Source organism: Pseudorca crassidens, chromosome 8 (genome assembly GCF_039906515.1).
Source record: "Pseudorca crassidens isolate mPseCra1 chromosome 8, mPseCra1.hap1, whole genome shotgun sequence".
NCBI classification, from domain to species: Eukaryota; Metazoa; Chordata; class Mammalia; order Artiodactyla; family Delphinidae; genus Pseudorca; species Pseudorca crassidens.
Window position 1 is genome coordinate 93,106,057 of NC_090303.1, and position 18,782 is coordinate 93,124,838.

Sequence of the window (18,782 nt, forward strand, 5' to 3'; positions counted from 1 at the left end):
AGAGGACAGGGCTGTCTCCACACGTGCAAGGTTCCCTAGTCAGGTCTTGCTGGGCTCGGCCCTTTCTTCATACTGGGAAGTCATTTCTAATTTTCTGTCAAGGTGTAATGGGACATGACAGATGTTGGCTGATTTCAGGGAACTAATCTGTTAAAAGCTGAGTCAGCTGTCTTCAGGTTTTAAATTGAAATCTCACAGGTTGACGGAACGAACATTTTTGGTGAGATGTCTGCTCCCCAGAAGGCTGATAAAGGGGGCCCGTATGATCCAGGGTTTGGAGATGCTGGATGCCATGGGCCCGAGGTTTAGGGCAACAGTGAAAGGACTGTAAGAAGGACTACAAGAAGCTGGGCACGTGGGTGTTTCTGCTGTGACAGTGTGAGTTGAGCTATAAACATGAGGCCACTGATACCATCCATCCATCCATCCATCCATCCATCCATCCATCCGTCCATCCGTCCATCCGTCCATCCGTCCATCCGTTCATCCGTTCATCCATTCATTTGGCCAGTTAGTCACTCGCTCATTCAACAAAGGCGCCTTGGGGAACACACAACAGCTACACGCACCAGCAGAGAGAACGCAGCAGACAGTAACCCGCCTCCACATTGCCCCACGGTTCTGACAAACTCAGGCTTCAGGCACCTCCCCCTGCTCAGGTGTCTCCTCTCTCAGACACAGCCTCCATCTCCTACCTCTAGTGGGCAGGCTGGCCAGATAAAGAAGGAGAGTGCGGTGGAGGCAAGATTTTTTTTTTTTTTTTAGCGTTTCATTCAGATCTCCCAACTCTCCCCAAAACCAAAATGTGGAGTTCAATTCTGAATTCTTAGACTGCAATACTTAAACTTGCCTACAAAGGCACTTCCCCTCTATTCCCTTTCCATTTAAAAATGGCACACAGGTCATCGGTGGGGAGGACAGAGCGGATCCCCGAGCACAGGGCTGGTGCTCACACTTTGGGTCCTTCTGGGCTCATGTCACGTTCCCACTGATCTTGGCCACAGTCACGTGGTCTGTTCTGCTTCGCAGTCTCCCCTGAGTCTCCTCAAACCCACCCAGTCCTCGAACAAGCTCAGCCCAAACAAAGGCACAGGGGAGTCAATACCCTTGAGGGCCCTCGGTCTCAAAGGGCCCAGAGCCCCAGCCTCCCCGCTCCTGGGGCACAGTCCTTGAGGCCTACAGCAGGAGCCACCCCCTAACTCCTCCCGGTATCCCCCCACCCCATTCCCTTCCTCCTGCTTCCTGAGGTTTTCTCCCAAACAGACATGCTGCACCCAAGCCCTGCCTCAGGCTATGCTTTGGGGACACCTCACCTATGACAACCGCTTCTACAATGTCACCATCTCCATCTCTTTCCAGGAACGAGGGCCACAGCCCAGTACTCGTCACCAAGAGCCCTGCTCCTCCACCTGGCTTTAAGACCCGGGGAGCCAGAGGCCGATGGTGCCAAGGACGAAAGGGAACGCCGGGCTCGAGCTGCCCTGGCGAGGCTGTGGCTGGGCGCTCCCTCCTCCTCTGGGGAGCTGGTGAGGCAGTGGGGAAAGGCTGGCCCGATCTGTCCCAGCTGTGATGCAGAGACCCGCAGCCAGGGGAGGCCAAGGGCAGGGGGGAGGGGGCCCCTTCACTGGGGAGGGCACTCGGGACTCGGAACATATAATACAAGCGGCCCAGGGAGACTGGGCAGAGCGATTCAAAGGCAACATGCTCTGCCTTCTTGGCTTAAGGAGAGATGTCTACACCAGGGTAGACGAGGACAGCGGAGCCTGGCACGCCCACCGCTGGCTCCCCAGGGACAGCTCATTCCATGACAGATTGGGGGGCAGAGCTGCATAGCTGAGGGCACTCCTACTCGTTTCTTGAAACCCCAGCACAAAGCACAGTGTCTGGCACATCTTCGGAATTCAAAAAATTACTTGTTCGATGCATAAGTGAGGATTATAGCTCCAAACCCAGCTGTGGCTACAGGGAGAGTTCAGTAGCTACTAAGCAGTAAGTGCTCCGTCGACTGCAAATTATGCAAAAAGTCACGTGTGTTCATGTCTCCTCTGTCCATCTGCTTCCCCTCCCAACCACCCACCTGGCAGTTCACCAGTCCACCCAGTAACCCCTCCTGTCGCATGCACCAGTGATTTTTGGATCTTCACTGTCACCACCATTGAGGCGTAAGGGGTTGGACCACAAGGAATCTAACAACTGGGCCCCACGGCGGGGCTCTCAGCCACCCAGGTGAAAGGGCAACAGCCCCGTGCCAGGTTGCCCACGGCACCCCACTTCTCCCATTTTGACAGGTCAGGTGGCAACCCCCTCTGTGGGGCAACCGACTCTGGGATCCAAGCCACCTCTGGCAACAGTTCTTAAAGGACAAAACAATAATTTAAAAACTGTAAATAAATAACTAAAGCAGGAAGAAACTCCTGGAGGCGATGGATCTCTTTAAGGCATAAACTGTGGGGATGGCTTTACCTCCAAACTCACCAAGCTGTACACAGTAAATACGTACAGCTTTCTGTATGTCAATCATACCTCAATGCAGTGGCTTAAAAAAAGAGTTCACCCTAGAGCTTGCTTAAATCTGTCATCTGGCTCCACCCCGCAGAGAGCCTGTTCCTTAGATTTCTTTTGCAACCCAGGAATCTCCATTTTTAACAAGCACCTGGGTGATACTTCGGCAGGAGGGTCCTTGGATCACCCTTTGAAAACAACTGGTTTATACCTTGAGCTCAAGAGTGGTTCCAGCCCTCCTGTCCTCAGGTCTGGGGACATGTAGATGGCAATTCTGCAGCAAGGCAGAAAACTGGGCCAAGTTTCTGGGGCATCAACACTGCTTCTGCACCTGGGCCCTTGCTCTAGGGTCGCTCTGGTTGGTTCATGTGGTCTGTGAATGTACATGGTTTTTCAATGTCTTTGAACTTGTGTGTGTGTCCCTGCATGTATACACATGTCTGTTGCGTGTGTCTCCCTCCATGTGGCAGGCATCTATGTACATCAGCATCTTTGCTACAGCTGAGCATTAGCTTCTGTCACCAAGGTGCCTGCAAGCACACCTAGCTGTGCGTATGTCATGCATGGGCTTATACTGTGTTATCTGTGTTTATTCGTGTGACTGTGCACGTGCATGTGTGTAGGCGGGACTGGAACACCAGGGCAGAGATACACTCAAATACACAGAGAGGTTCTCCCTTTAATTATTTCATACTTAAAAAAAAAAAATTCGATTTCAAATTATTTCACCACACAACTCAAGGTCCTAGAGACAAGTAAGGGAAAACTAAAGATAACCTAATAGCCCAGATAACTTATTGATTACTTCTCCTCAGAAAAGACACTGCAACTCTAAAAGGTTTTACATATTTATAACCACCTCCCTCATCTGGGTGAATGAGACTGTCAGTGGGTTGAATATTTCACTCAATATTCTCAAGGGTAAACTAGAAGCCTTTCCTGTTGTATCTACTAGTAATAAAACACAAATTAACGTAAAAAGCTAATGCCTGCAATGCAGATGCTTTCAGAGCTCTTCTTTTCAATCAAACCTAACTTCTAGTCAGGAATCTGCACAAGCTATGCAATTTTGGAAACTATTTTTATGACTTTATTAAGTTATGCCCCCCCCTTTTTTTTTTTGCGGTACGCGGGCCTCTCACTGTTGTGGCCTCTCCCGTTGCGGAGCACAGGCTCCGGAGGCGCAGGCTCAGCAGCCATGGCTCACCGGCCCAGACGCTCTGCGGCATGTGGGATCCTCCCGGACCGGGGCACGAACCCGTGTCCCCTGCATCGGCAGGCGGACTCTCAGCCACTGGGCCACCAGGGAAGCCCTATGCCCCTTTTTTGAAGCGACTTAGCGAAAGATATTTTGGAAGATGCCGTGTTCCCTGCTGATGGGGAGATGATGCAGGGTCCCCAGTTTGAGCCAATGAGGCCAAGGTCAGCCCACAGGAGAGAACACTGTCCCCTGGCCATGGACTGAGCACAGGCCCCGGTCATAATGAGATCCAGATGCGGGGCTGTGGATGCCTCACAGTTGACATTCTACCAATATACTGACTCAGTGGAACACAGTCAGCTGGGGATGGACAGGGCCAGGACTGGAGCTAAGGTCTCTTAACTCTCCTTCCAGAGGCTATTACTTGATACCAGTGGTGGGACTTGAAACCCGGTTCTGGAGGCTAGAGCTTCACAACTGTGCCTTAGGGAAAGCAAAGTCCATAAACAAAAGACAGCAAAACAAACAAACGAACAAAACCTATTCCCTCTTAGCCAACTCTGCAATCACAGTACCAGAATTTAAAAGCATTAAAAGTGTTCACATTTATACTGGCTACTGATGGGGGATGGGGAGAGGATCCCCATTATAATCTAGGGCCTCTTCCCTTTATTTATGAATAACTACTATTGTCTCCTAGCCTCTGGGTGCTCCCCAACTTTTTGCCCCCATTTCAATTGATTAACTTCACTAATATCCTTAACTTCACTGAATTACTCCTTTGTTAAGTCCAAGCCCCTCAAGCCTCCATCAAAATTCTCCACGGTCAGGCCTCCCTCACCTAACCCTTACTTGCCAGCCCAAGCCTTCAACTCCTTGCAGGTGTCACTGTCATCCCCCCTCCCCCCATCTTCCCTTATTAATTCCAATCTCCATGCCTCTCAGGCTCCTCCCACCCCCATCTCACACTTCCTTTAAGATGGACCTCAAGAGTACTTCAATACAGCTTGCTCTCTAAAAACCCTCCCTATTGAGGGAGGGAGACACAAGGGGGAAGAGATATGGGAACATATGTATATGTATAACTGATTCACCTTGTTATAAAGCAGAAACTAACACACCATTGTCAAGCAATTATACTCCAATAAAGATGTAAAAAAAATAAAAAATATAATAAAAACCCTCCCTATTAACCCATCTCGCAAAATCTTTCACTGGCTTTGAATCTCTTTAACTGGTTTTTCTCATCACGGGTTCCCTAGAGTCTCAATGAATATCTGCTGAGTGATCAAACATTTGTAATATCAAAGTATCAGAAATACACTCTAGGCAATTTGTGTCTCTTAACCTCCTCAGAGAAAACATAAACTCCTCCAGATTAGACATCTTGCGCCTTATCTCCTACCCGTCAGTACATCGCAGGACACACAGTAGGCACCCAATGAATGTTTGATGAATTGAACTGAATTAAAATTTATCTCCCCCTCACCTAAAACCACCATGGAATCAATTTGAAGACAGTGTCTGAAACCAAAAGAACCAGACAAAAAAGGTTACATTATTCTGAAAGAGTAGATTACTGGCCTTTTCTTCATGTCCTAAATTTTTATGCACGCCCCACCCTTTTTCTTTGGTCCTGGTAATGGTCTTAAGTGTTTCAAATTAAGTCTAGACAAGAGTATTTTGAATAACCGGAGCAGAAACAAAAAAATCCACACATTTTAATCTCTATCTCCTGCCTGAATGGCATGGCTTTCCGTTTGTTTTTCCTGAGTAGAGCTTAATATTTAGTCTTGTTTTCAGTTTGCTGGTCACACTGACGGCGGAAATACCCCAGCATCAATTTATTGCTTGCTCCAAAAAACTAACTGGCATCAATGTAGAATCAAATGCAGTAGTCCCCCCTTAATCACAGTCAGCCGCGATCCAAAAATATTAAGTGAAAAATTCCAGAAACAAACCATTCTTAAGTTTTAAACTGCCTGCTGTTCTGAGGAGCGTGATAAAGTCTCACAAAGTCCCGTTCTATCCCACGCAGGACGGGACTCTTCCCTTTGGCCGACACGCCCTGCCCATTTGTCTCCTAGTAGCCCGCTCGGTGATCAGACTGACTGTGGCATCGTGGTGCTTGTGTTCGAGTAGCCCTCATTTTACTTAATAATGGCCCCAACTGGCAAGAACACTGATGCTGGCAATTCAGATACTCCAAAGAGAAGCCTGGAAAGTGCTTCCTTTAAGTGAAAAGGTGAAAGTTCTCCATTTAATAAGGAAAGAAAAAGAAAGTATGCTGAGGTTGCTAAGATCTACGGTAAGAATGAATCTTCTATCCGTTAAATTGTGAAGAAGGAAAAAATAAATTCATGCTAGTTTTGCTGTCGCACCTCAAACTGCAAGTTACGGCCACAGTGTGTGATAGGGCTTGGTTAAGATGGAAAAGGCACTGAATTTGTACAATAAGATATTCTGAGAGAGACACCACATTCACATAACTTTTATTACAGCATATTGTTGTAACTGTTCTATTGTATTATTAGTTACCAATGTTAATCTCTTACTGTGTCTAATTTGTAAATTTCCTATGCATATGGGAAAAAACACAGTGTACATAGGGTTCGGTACTATCCTCAGTTTCAGGGACATCCACTGGGGGTCTTGGAACGTAACCTGGAGGATAAGGCAGGGCTGCTGTAGGGAAACGGCAGGGACTTCCAAGGTACGTTCAGCGAAGTGCACAGGATCTGCTTCAGTTCCATCCCTTAGGGTGTGAACTCTTCAAAGGAGACACCATTAAGGACCCCTTTCTCTCTCAGTGGGCCTCCAACCACCTGCACAAGCTCACCTCTGATTCCCCGTGGCGAGTCTTGGGGTGTGTGCAGGGCGAGGACTTTCTCCAGGGACACCCCTCTGGAGACCGGGGTGCAGTGGGTCTGGGGCAGGGCCGTGGCGGTAGTATGTTCTTAACACGCTCTCCAAGTGATTCTTATGCACAATAAAGCCTGTGACCAGCGTGGTTGGATGGTTTAACTAGGTTACTGACCTTCAAGTTGGAAGGTCAGGTTGGAAGGAGCTACCCACGCATCAGGGTTAAACAATGAAAAAAGCAGCCTTTGTTTCCTGAAAAACACATGGTCAGGCTTGCTTCACAGGATACCTACGGCAATATGCCCGGCCTCGACCAAGCACGCGCCTAATAGCCGGGGGAAACCGTTTGCTCCCCGAGACACATCTACTTTTCCAGGTACATCCCCCCACCCCGGCCCCACGAAGACAGGAACATCTCTTTATATCAGACTGTTTCCACATCACTAGGCGGGGACGACGGTGGGCTGAGACATTTAATACTGTCCACTTAAAAACAGGGCAGGACGTTAAATGTCCTCCTCTTTGAAAGTGAGGTCGCCAGGGGATGACGGCCCAGCTCAGATACAGGGGGCCCGGGGGACCCAGGTCCTGTCGAAGGCTGGGTCCACAGGGTGATGACTCCTCTACTCCAGGTGGCTCAAACACAGAGTCTCTCACGACGACGCAGCTGAAAACACCGACCTTCTCAGATAACAACGGACCACTGAGGAGCCTTCTCCACCCACCTCCTCTCCCCCGTAAGAGGCAACACAATCAGGTAACTCGACTGGACCAATGTGGCCGGGAGCTGGCTGTCCCACAGCAAGGACTGGTGCCGACCGGGCTGGAGGCTGTCCTCAAACCCTCAAACTGCTGTGTGTGGTAGCAAACTACTCTGGGGTTCAGACGAGCCCCGGGGGAGGAACAGGACGCTGTGACCAATTTAGAGATGAAGCATCACTTCAGGCAGAAACACTGGGCTGGTTTCATGTTGACGGTGCCCCTAAAAGCAGAGCTGGGCACAGGGGGGCCACCAGGAGGACCCGAAGGACTCTCGCCTTTTTTGGTCAAAGCGACCACAGGAGGAAGAGGTCCTGCTCAGAAATTTATGCAACAGTCACATGAGGTCTAAAGAAAGGGGTCACATCACAACCAGAGGGAGGGCCTTCCAAGGCAAATGGGGGCACCGGGGCTGCAAGTGGAAGACGGAGAGGGGGGCTAAGGAGAGCCCCGGACTCTCGGCACACGAGCCTTCCATACCCGGTGGAGCGGTTTCTCCTGCCGCCCAGAGCTCCTGCGCTGGGGTCCCCGGTCCCCGGGCACCGGGGCCGACACGAAAGCGCAGGAAGCCTAGAGAGTCTGTCTGCTGCGAGAGGGGTGCCACACGTCACGTGGGCACAGGAAGGTGAGAACGCGAGTGAGGCCAACAGTCCCAAAGTCAGCTTACCCAGTGCATCAAGTTTGGCTATAAGTATGCATTGCCTTTTTCTTCTTTTTTTTTTTTTTGCGGTACGCGGGTCTCTCACTGCTGTGGCCTCTCCCGTTGCGGAGCACAGGCTCCGGACGTGCAGGCTCAGCGGCCATGGCTCACGGGCCCAGCCGCTCCATGGCATGTGGGATCTTCCCGGACCGGGGCACGAACCCGCGTCCCCTGCATCGGCAGGCGGACTCTCAACCACTGCGCCACCAGGGAAGCCCCTGCATTGCCTTTTAAATAGAATTTTTAAAAGCCTTTTTACAAGTTGCTCGGCTCAAGTTTTAGAAAACATGAATAAAGCTGGTATCGTCCATTAAACGGCATCAAGTTAACAAAATAATAAAAGCCCAAGCAGCCTTGACTTTGCTGCAGTTCACCCTAAATTCAGGCCAAGACCTAGGATGGAGCAGCCTGGCCTGCTGAACTGGCACCCCCAAGTGTAGAGTGACAACGGCGGTGGGGAGCTGGCCAAGGCACTGGCTATCCCTCGGATGGGCTGGTAACCCCAGATGGTACCACCCAGAGCTTGCGTTCAGAGAAGGGCACTTTGTAGAGAGCACGCCTGTTGGTCCAGCCCCTGGCCAGCGTCCTCCTTCACCCTCTCCCGGGGGTCCGCAGGGTCTGCTCCCTCCACCTTCAGGCCCAGGCTCCCCTTCCTCGGTGGCCACAGCCCTGGGCTCACAGCCTCCCCCTCTGCCTGGCTCTGGGGCTGCGGGCCTGACAGCAGACCGCAGGTGTCTAAGAAGCTGGTGAGCGGAGAGGAACCGGGTGGGCAGTACAGATCCACCCCTCCCGGAGCCCAGCAGGGACGCAGATGCGAGGCTCCTCCCTGGATGCTCAGGGCAGGCGGGTGGGGGGAGGACAGCACGGGTGGAGGGGCTAGAGACTTGTGTAATTCGGGACTGAGATGAGGGAGGTGAGGGGGGCAGTGTGGACGTGTGGCCTGTGGCCACAGACCTCCCAGGGGAAGGGGTACGAGGTCAAGGACAGAGACCCACGGGCTAAGGGCCGGGCGAGGGCACCTGTGACAAAGCCGGCCGGCCGGAGGGGTGAGCAGATCGGCAAACAAGGCGTGGGGGGGACGGGTGTGCCTCAGAACGTGTGACGGGCCAGCTGTGCTGACGCGGCTCAAGCACAATCCCCGCCTTTCTCCGTGGCCGGGAAGGAGGTGTGGGGAAAGCACGTGCTCACTCGGGGGTCGGGCCAGCAGGGCTCGATCACGGAGGAGCCGTGGGATCCTGGGTCTACTGCCCACGTGTCAACCTCTTAGATGTGTTGTCAGCCCCATCTTCTCATGGGAGTTTTAGCTTCGTATCTCGCCAACTTCCATTTTCACCAGACCGTTCAACATGCCCTCAGACACAGCCCATCGCCATCTCCCCAGAACAGACTCACTCGCTTCCCATTTCCATCCAAGCCCTGTGCACTGACCACACGCCAGATACGGAGCCAAGAACCCAGCTGCGTCCCGGCTCCGCCATCCAACAGCCCCAACACGGCTGCTGCCCGGACTCGCCCAGGTTATGGGTCAGGAACGAAGGGGTTAGAGAAACGAGGCAACCAGCCCAGTCGCACAGCTCAGCGAGTGGAGGGTTGAGGCTCTCCTGACCCCAGAGCCAGTGCTCTCATCTGGGTCCCACCAGAGCCGCGATTCCTAACCCTGGCTGCGCACTGGGAGCCCCAGGAGAGCTGTGACAAACACCCATATAGGACGCCACCCCCAGAGATGTCGATGATTCAGTTTGCGGGGACTGGGACCTAAATCAGGTTATTTTTTAAAGCCCGCTCCACCCACCGGTGCTTTTGACATGGAGCCAGGGTGGGAAGCAGTATGCCACAGACTTTTACAAGTTGCTCAGCTCAAGTTTTAGAAAACATGAATAAAGCCGGTATCGTCCATTAAACGGCATCAAGTTAACAAAATAATAAAAGCCCAAGCAGCCTTGACTTTGCTGCAGTTCACCCTAAATTCAGGCCAAGACCTAGGATGGAGCGGCCTGGCCTGCTGAACTGGCACCCCCAAGTGTAGAGTGACAACGGCGGCGGGGAGCTGGCCAAGGCACTGGCTATCCCTCGGATGGGCTGGTGACCCCAGATGGGCCTTGCCTCTGCCCTCCTGGCTGTGTCCCGGTCCCCAGCGCTGTGCCTGGCTCACGTTAGAAGTGAAATAAATCCTTGTTGAACGAGTGAAGGAATGAAAGCGTCACACTTTCCCACCAAGGGTGCTACAATCCTTCATCTTCCTGAGCCCAAAGTTCTCCCACCACCGGAGCACGCTGACTGGTCCCTAGGCTACAGACCCTCCCTCCTCCCATCCCCTTCCCACACGGGCACAGAGTCATCTTCTCAGAGCATCACTTTCATCCTACCACCCACCCTCTGTCGTTCAAATGTTTCGGCACTTGCTCCACGTTTATGGACACAGTTGCAACCCCTTCACCTGGTATCTAAGACCCCAACATCCTGGTCCCAACCTATCCCTGCAATCAGATTTTCCACCACCCACGGATCCTCTGCTCTGCCAGGCGGGCGTCCTCCCGGTCTGCAGTGCGAGTCTTGCGCATTCTTGCCAGAGGGATCATAATGCGTGTCTCTCTCGCTCCTTCACCCATGTCTGGATTCCACCCGTCCGTGACAACCTGACTCCCCGACCATGCCTTTGCTCTTTGCCCACAGCCCCCAGGAATCCCTCCCAACTCTGAACCTCTACGCCAAGAATCTTACTCGGCTCCATTCTTACGTGGCTTCTAATCATCATTTCAATGTGCACATGACCTAATTTCCCGACTAAATCGTGATCACTTGAGGGCAGCAATCTTACCTCCCAGGCAGTGACCAACACTGCACGTGCTCTGGGAATGCCGCTGGGCATTCCGCATCTCCTGTCTCGGGGCGAACGGCCTTACCTGTAATACCTGGACTGCAAGTAGGTGGAGCACACAGCCTTGGACACGTGACTGGCTGAACCAAAGTCGATGACCTTGACTCTGTATGGTTGTCTAGATGGATCCACCAGCATGATGTTTTCTGGTTTGAGGTCCGCATGGATGAGACCTAGGCTTTTTAGCTTCATCAGGGCTGTGGCAACCTGCTGGAGGACCGGGCGAATGTATTTGAGGGGCAAGGGGCTGAACTTGTTCTGCTTCAGAAAGTCATAGAGGTTCTGCTCCAGCATCTCAAAGACCAAGCACGTGTGATTCTTGTGCTGGAAGCACTCGTAGGCACGGACGAAGTTGAAGTCGTCGGCGCTCTCTGTGCTCAGGCGGGCCAGGATGCTCACTTCGATCTGACCTTGGCGGGCGTATGACGGGTGGTTCTTCAGGATCTTGATGGCCACAATCTCATTGGTGCCCCGTTTCCAGCACTTGACCACTTGCCCAAACGTCCCTCGGCCCAGGAACTCTAAGACCTCGTAAGTGTTGGTCATGGAGCACAGCACCTCATGCTGGACCAGCTGATAATCCCCCTCGCTGTTGGAGCCACTGTTTTTGGAAGTGGCAGTCGAGGTGGTGGCAGTGGCTACAGTGGCCCCACTCGCGTTATTCGGAATCATGGGTGGATGCTCTTCGATGATCTGCACGCTGCTCGTGTTCTCGATCTCCTCACTCTTCCGCTTGAGTCCGCATTTTTGGTAGGTATCAAGAAGGCTCACAGTGCTGCGACGCATGAGGTTGTGCGGTCCGCCGAGGACTGGCCCGGTGACGGAAGTGCTACCTGCTGATGTCACGACGATGTGCCCGGTGCTTCCTGGGAAGATGATGGTCTGCTCGTACGGTAGGCTGGGGTTTGGGATGGGCAGGGAGGCGCTGACGGTCGTGGCGGCTGGCTGGGATGGTGGCGCGTTCTTGTTCTGGCCATACACTTTGCTGTGGGAGCCGTACCCGGTCATGTCCCAGTTGGAACTCGGCTCTACTTTCAGTTTCTTCACGCTACAGAAGGCACTTGATTGAAGGGTGTGAGGGGAGAAAACTTGCACATGTGAGGCCATACCTGTGAGAAAGAGAAAGGCGAGAAGAAATATCTTAGTCACCCTTACACGAATGAACGCGACAGAGCCACTGCAGTTCGGACCGGCAGCACGGGTCCTAGAGTATACCGTCTTCTCACTTCGAAACAACGTCGGAAAAGTGAATCTATTCCACCCAGAAGCACCGGCTCGTCACTCAGTCTGTGGGCTCCAGGGGTTCCAGTGTTCTGCCCGCCACCATCAGGAGGGTGGGAGACTTGCAGGGTGGGAATACATTCAAGACTCAGAAACACAATTAGAATACCAGAACTTAGTTCATTATGTCGTTTTTTAAAAATAAATATTGTTTGTGATAGAAACAAATTCTTCCTCAGTTCTCACTGGGCTGCAATCCTATTAAAACTGAAGACTGTATCAGGTGGCCCAGCTGTCACATACTTAGTTGTCTCACGTGGCCAGCTCCCCTCTGTCACAGGCCCTAAGACTGTCAGGCTTACTCACGTGAGGAAACAGCTTCCATACAGGTCCGATCACAGAGCCACTCGTGATCTGCTGGCTTCTGGATGAACCATAATGACCCCCTGGCATCTCAGTCACCTTAAATGATTCTGTAGGGTTGAATCGACCAGCAGTTGGTCTGATGTTTTCATTTAGATAGTCTGAAATCATTTTATCAGCTTTGTTTTGGAGGGGAGGAGTGGGCAGCACAATTCATGGGCTCTGTTCACTCAGCGCTCCTGCTAAATTTATCTATCAATAAATTTATCTAGAAAGTAATACTATTTCATATCAAAACCTCACCCACAATTTAGATAACCTCAGAAATCTGTAAGACCATAACTCTGGAATGCCTGTACAATTCATAATTATGGTGATGGTGGAAACAAACAAAAATTCATAAAAATTAATTAAGGAGAAGTAACAAGGTGATGAGGAAGGATAAGTCCTTACAGGTAAAAGCAGAAACACTGTCCATCTTCTAAGCTGCAGTCGAGAAACATTTCCTATAAAAGCATAAGGAAAGTGGGGTTTCGATCAAGCACCGTTGGTGTTTAGCGATCCCAGTGTTCGTGTCTCTCTGACCCCGTAGCATTACCTAGGGTGGTTATTTAACATTTTCCTTTTCTCCTCGTCACCCATCACCCTAGTCCACCCTCTCTCTCAGCAACAACCTATCTTCCACTTTGTCCAGAAGCCTGAGGCCAGCAGCTTTGCTGTCCACCTTTATTCTCTTCATTTCAAAACACTCCTGAATTTGCATCCATCCTCTCTTCCATCTTTCTGGTCTCAGAGGAAGAGGTGTCTCTCTGTTCCAACACTAAAAGTTCCCCATATTCTCACGATTCAGCCTCTCTCATTTTCTCTTGAATGCTATGCTCCCTCCGCTGTCCACTCTGATGGCTTTCAACTTCTCCCTGTTGATTGGATCCAAGTCCTTAGTAGGTACTTAATAAAGTTTTGCCAAAAGAATCAGTGACAATCTTTCTCTTCTGCCTTCACATCTGCACATGGCAACTTCCAACTTGGAAGGTAAGAGGAGTAACAGCCGTATTCTTCCTTTTTGATACTTCCCTTCTTCTCACCTGTAATCAATGGTTTATGCTCCCTTTTCTTCAAGGCCTCACTCCTTAATCCATCTCCCCACACACATACACACTACAGGACTCTGTTCTTAAAGGTAAACGACTTCCTAATTGCCTAATCCCATGGCCTTTTTTCAGCCTCTAATCCCTTTGACCTCTCGGCAACTGACCAATCTGATACTGCTGACCACGACTTCCTTCTTGATGCTCTTATCTGTGCTGTGTGAATCTGTAACCTCCCTATCCCGGTCTGACTGCACATTGTGTGCTGGCAGGTTCCTCTTCCTCTTCCTCCTTTAAAATGTGGGCGTCTCCAATGTTTGGACTCTGTTCTCTCTGGATCGAAGCTGTCACCTCTATGCAGGCGACCCCGACACGTTCATCACAGGCGAAATGCTCCCTCGTGCCTTCCAGTGACGTGTTTCTGCCTCCTGCTACAAAATCAAGGATGATCTTCCAAAGATGAACTCCTTACCTATTCCTAAAAATCTAGCCATTTCACCCTCCATGATAATGTCTGCATGGCTGTTCATAAAATATTCTTCTAGTCACTTGGTTCCAAACCTTTGAGGATTCTTCTTTGCCTCCATAGACAAGAAGATTTGGAGTCTCATTTCTCTGTCCTTCAAAATGTCTCTTGTAACCGTCTCTTTGTTTCTGTTCTTGCTGCCTCTTCCATAGTTAAAGCATTTGTCACTCTCCAGTAGACAAAAGCAAGCACAGACAGCTGGTCTACCTGAGCACGCTTTCTTCCTCTAATTTGCCCACATTCAGCCACCAGATTATCTTCCTAGAACATTTCTAAGCATGTCACGTCTCTGTCCAGAAACTTTCAATGATTCTTTAGTGTCTAGAAGGTAAATTTGAGGACTCTTAACACCTTCACATTTGTATTTCAACTGCTTTGTTGGCTTCACCTCCAACTATTAACCTTCCTGAACCCTCAATTTTAATTAAGCTGTTCTACTCACTGTTTCTAGAATGTCTCTTACAGTTCCTACCTCCATGCTCTTACACAATTCCCCCATCCGACATGCCTTCACCTCTTCTCTCAGCTTATCCAAAGACAATTCAGATGCCTCCTCTTCCCAGACAACTCCAACCTACACTGATATTCCCAACTCTCCATTCCTAAGGCACTTACCATGTGCACTGCCCATTTGCCCACAAACTGCATTTCTGCCTTGCAGAATCTCTTGTCTTGAATTGAATTACTTATCTTCTGTGCTATATAACTTTTTATACGTTTAAGTCATGTTTCCATAACCAGGCTATATTCGGAAGGCGCGAGCTACAGGTTATACTTCTTTTTCCCCCTAGCATTAAGCCGGGTTTGTTACATATGGGAGGCACTCAGTTGATGGAATAAAGCACTCTAGCTGATCAGGCTTCAAGGAGAGCTTAGTTTTCTAGCTATACAGCAATTACCAGTCACAAGCACCTATGGAACCTGGCCTCACTCTGGAGAATAAAGAAAAACCTGCCAATACTTTTCCACCCAAACTAAGGCAGAGTCCAGGCAGCTCCTGTCCTGGGGTCAGCGGTCATGTTCTGTCTATACTTCATCCCGGATGTGCTCTCACTTCCCAGCAGCAACCTCAACCTGTCTAACACCCAGCACCTGCTCTGAACCCTACCTTGACCCTGATCCCATAGATCTGACAGAAGCTTCCTTTCTTGTTTGGTTCCTGAACTCCAATATCTACTTGTGTAACATGACTATACTTCTGTAGACAGCCTTCTGCCTGACAAAGACTATTTTGGCTTGCTCATTCAGAATTCACACTTTACCTGTTTCTTCCTATGGTACTTTTTGTTCAAGTCAATCTCCCCTTAATTCTATAATAACACAGAAAATAGCTTTTCTATATTTATCAGTATTAAATAACCACATTGTTCTAGATATTTTATACAACATAGAAATGACCAATCCCTCAGCTTTTAGTAACGTATCCACTGAAGGGGCAAAGCAATAAGCATTTCCTTTATTCTTTGGTATCGAGCTTGCCCCTCACTGCTCCATCCTCAGTGCTTTGTGGCAGGAGGACAGGGAGGGGGGCAGCGAGGGGTCAGAGGTGGCCGAAGAAATATGCTGATGTTACGTAAAGGAGATGTAGCTCTATTCTCTGTTTTCACTGTTCCAGAAAACTCTTGGTGGCAAGGCCAGGGCGTAGCAGTGGAATTTTACAGAGGGGAAGAGAATGGCTTATGACTTGCTTGCTACTGGGGTGACAGCCAAGGGCCATAAAATTGTGGAAATTGTCACTGGGTACCTCTGGTGACATTCGCGGGATCAGAGAGGAGACCTGCATGGCTAGAGACACCCTTCGCCGCACCGCCTGCTGCAGACTCTGGCCTGGCCTGGTGTGGCCACTGCTGCTCCTTTATAAGGTCAGCAGCCACTATTCTAAGAACTAGATTAGCAATTCCCGATACAGCCTTATTTCCCCCTCCAGCTTGACTGAGATATAACACACATAAAATCGTGGCAGTTTAACGTGTACAACGTGATGATTTGATACGAATATATGGTGCAAAACGATGATCATAATAAGGTTAGTTACCACCTCCATCACCTAATTACCTTTTGTGTGTGTGTGTGGTGAGAACATTTAAGATCTACTCTCTTAGCAGCTTTCAAGTACACAATACCCAGTTGTTGACTACAGTCACAGGCTGTACGTTAACATCCCAGAACTTATTTATCTTAGAGCTGGAAGTTTGCCATTACAGTCTTATTACCTTTATTCTGTAGCAGGGGTCATTTTGCTCTGTGAAGCAAACTGCTCAAAGAAAATATAGGTAAAGAAAGTCTTCAATAATAATAAGAGCAATTATTATTATTACTACTGCTGTTACTTATTTTTAAATCTCTAAACTATCTTATAAGTGATAAACCGTTGCTGATAGTTGCGTAGCTTAGTCTCAAAACAATCCTACAGGAATAACCAAACTTATTGCCAAACATTTCTCCTTGAGATTACTTTTCTGGAACAAGTACTCCTGATTCGTGGAGAATCCCAGCCCACACCCTTTGCATTCTATTTATTCAGATCCCCAAGGCTGGGGCCGAGGAAGGCAAGGGCCTTTATGTTTTCCACTCTAGGAAGAGCTGTTTCCTCTCATTTCTTTCTGTGTTGACCTTTGTGCTCTTCAAGGCCTGCTGCCCTCCTTATCTGTCAATTTTCTTCTCAGAAAAGGCAGGGGGTTTAATCCCAAAATAACTCCTGACAGGACTACCGCATTGTCACTCATGTGAAAGCAGTGAGTCACCACAATTTAGCACTAAACTTTCTAAAAGGCACATCGCTGTTACCATCTGTCTCATAAGAAGGTCGAAATTATAAGCATTGAATATTAGATATTCATCAGGGCCCTGCATGCTTTTTAATGTTACTGATACAAGTTTATGCAGATGTTATAAAAGTGACCAGTAAAAAGCATTTAAAAACTAATTTATTAAAATTTAAGTCAACTTGTACTACACAACTGTAATATGTCCTTCCTTGCATATGGCCAATGAAATACAGCCCCTATAAAATAGGCACTAAAATACATCCTATAGTTAGCAGAATTAAACTCCATTACTTGTAAGAAGTCATTTCTTATTACCACAAAGATGAAAGACTGCTTCTTTCATGCCCCAAACAAATCCAGGTCCCAGCTACCTAGGGTGCATTTCTGACACTGCTAAAGGCAGTGAAAGCACTGGATCCTCTTTTAGCCATTTTATTCACATGCTCATTTTGCATTTTTAAAAAGATATGCACGGAAGTCTGCATTTCAAAATAATATTTTTAAAACATTTGCCTTCTACTCTTTATTAGAGCTCCCATTTACGTCCATCAAATGCTGTCACACTTGAATTCAAACCCTATTACTCAGGAGTCTCATGATTCTCCAGATTCTAAAATCCTGAGCACCCAGTAAGGACCAGGCTCTGGGCAGGATGTTTTACGAACAGGGTAAACGTGCATCCGACTTTGGGACAGTCCAGAATTACCCTTGTTATTCCAAATGAATTAGTAAGAGCATCCCCTCCACTTTCATTCTTACAAGGGTCCTAATTTGAAAACTAGGAAGTCAAGTGATGGGTTGAGGCTCCCATAAGAAGTGGAAAAACCAGACCTTGACCCCAGAAGTTCAAATCTGGGTAATTCTATGTGCCACTTTGTCTTAATAGTTTAAAGAGAAATTTATTTTTCTAGGGTTAAGAATAATTTTTTCCACCTTAAAAAAAAAAGGATAGTTAAAAATCTTCATGATCTTCCTGAGCTCTTAAGTCACAAGAATTTTTAAAAGGTCATTTGTTAAAGGATTGGCTCATTTAGTTCATTTTTTCCACGTATTTGCCTAGTTTCTTCATAATTTTATATTTCACAATTAGATGAACTGAAAAGTTGCTTCACATCTGAGTACATTTCCTTTCCATTTCACCACCCCAAAATTATCTACTGGAAGATCAGACTCTGCCTATACTACAGGGATGAGTGAGGGTTCAACTATGATTAAAAAAATAATTAAGCTGAATTCAATTTCACTGGACTCTTATCAAAGCTCGAGAGAAGGAACTATAAGCGAAACAGTGGCACCATTTTTATCAGTATGTAAAGTTTAATTTTGGCGTTGCAGATCACCACTCAGAATCCAGTTATATTATTAAAGAGAACAGAATCATGAACACCTTAGTTTGGGAATTCACTTGGCAGTCCAGTGGTTAGGGCTCCAAGCTTCCATTACTGTGGGCATGGGTTCCATCCCTGGCCGGGGAACTAAGACCCTGGCAAGCTGCACAGTACGACCAAAAAAAGAAAAAGAATACCTTAGTTTAGGAGGTGCCAACTTCCCCACTTCCTGTAGTCCTTTGGCCACACACTTCTACCGAATAGTAAGTATCTGAGAGAAGCTACAGATCTTTCTTTTTTTTGTACCCAGCTGACTGCTAGATCTCTCTTGCATATCACATTATGCACATAAGGTACAGTAACATTACAGAATATTTCAAAAAATATACAAATGTTAGAAATACGCATCTGAATGGACATTAAAAACGCCTAAAAAGGGTTAATCTGTATAATCACTGATTACCATAATTGGATGCCTCAGGGGGTTGAACAGTAATAGAAAAGTTTTCTTCACTGATACACGTAACAATATTCATAAATTTTAATGACAGTAATCCTGCTTGTCAAGTTTATATATTTCACAAGT

General features: G+C 48.5%; 1 protein-coding gene across 1 annotated transcript in view; it reads right to left on the reverse strand.

Annotated features, from left to right (window-relative positions):
- Positions 1-18,782, reverse strand: part of HIPK2 (homeodomain interacting protein kinase 2) — a 204,685-nt gene that overhangs the window by 128,628 nt on the left and 57,275 nt on the right. Inside the window, exon 2 of the mRNA XM_067747155.1 lies at positions 10,928-12,011. Within this exon, the coding sequence (XP_067603256.1) occupies positions 10,928-12,011 (1,084 nt within the window). The remainder of the gene's footprint in view (positions 1-10,927; positions 12,012-18,782) is intronic.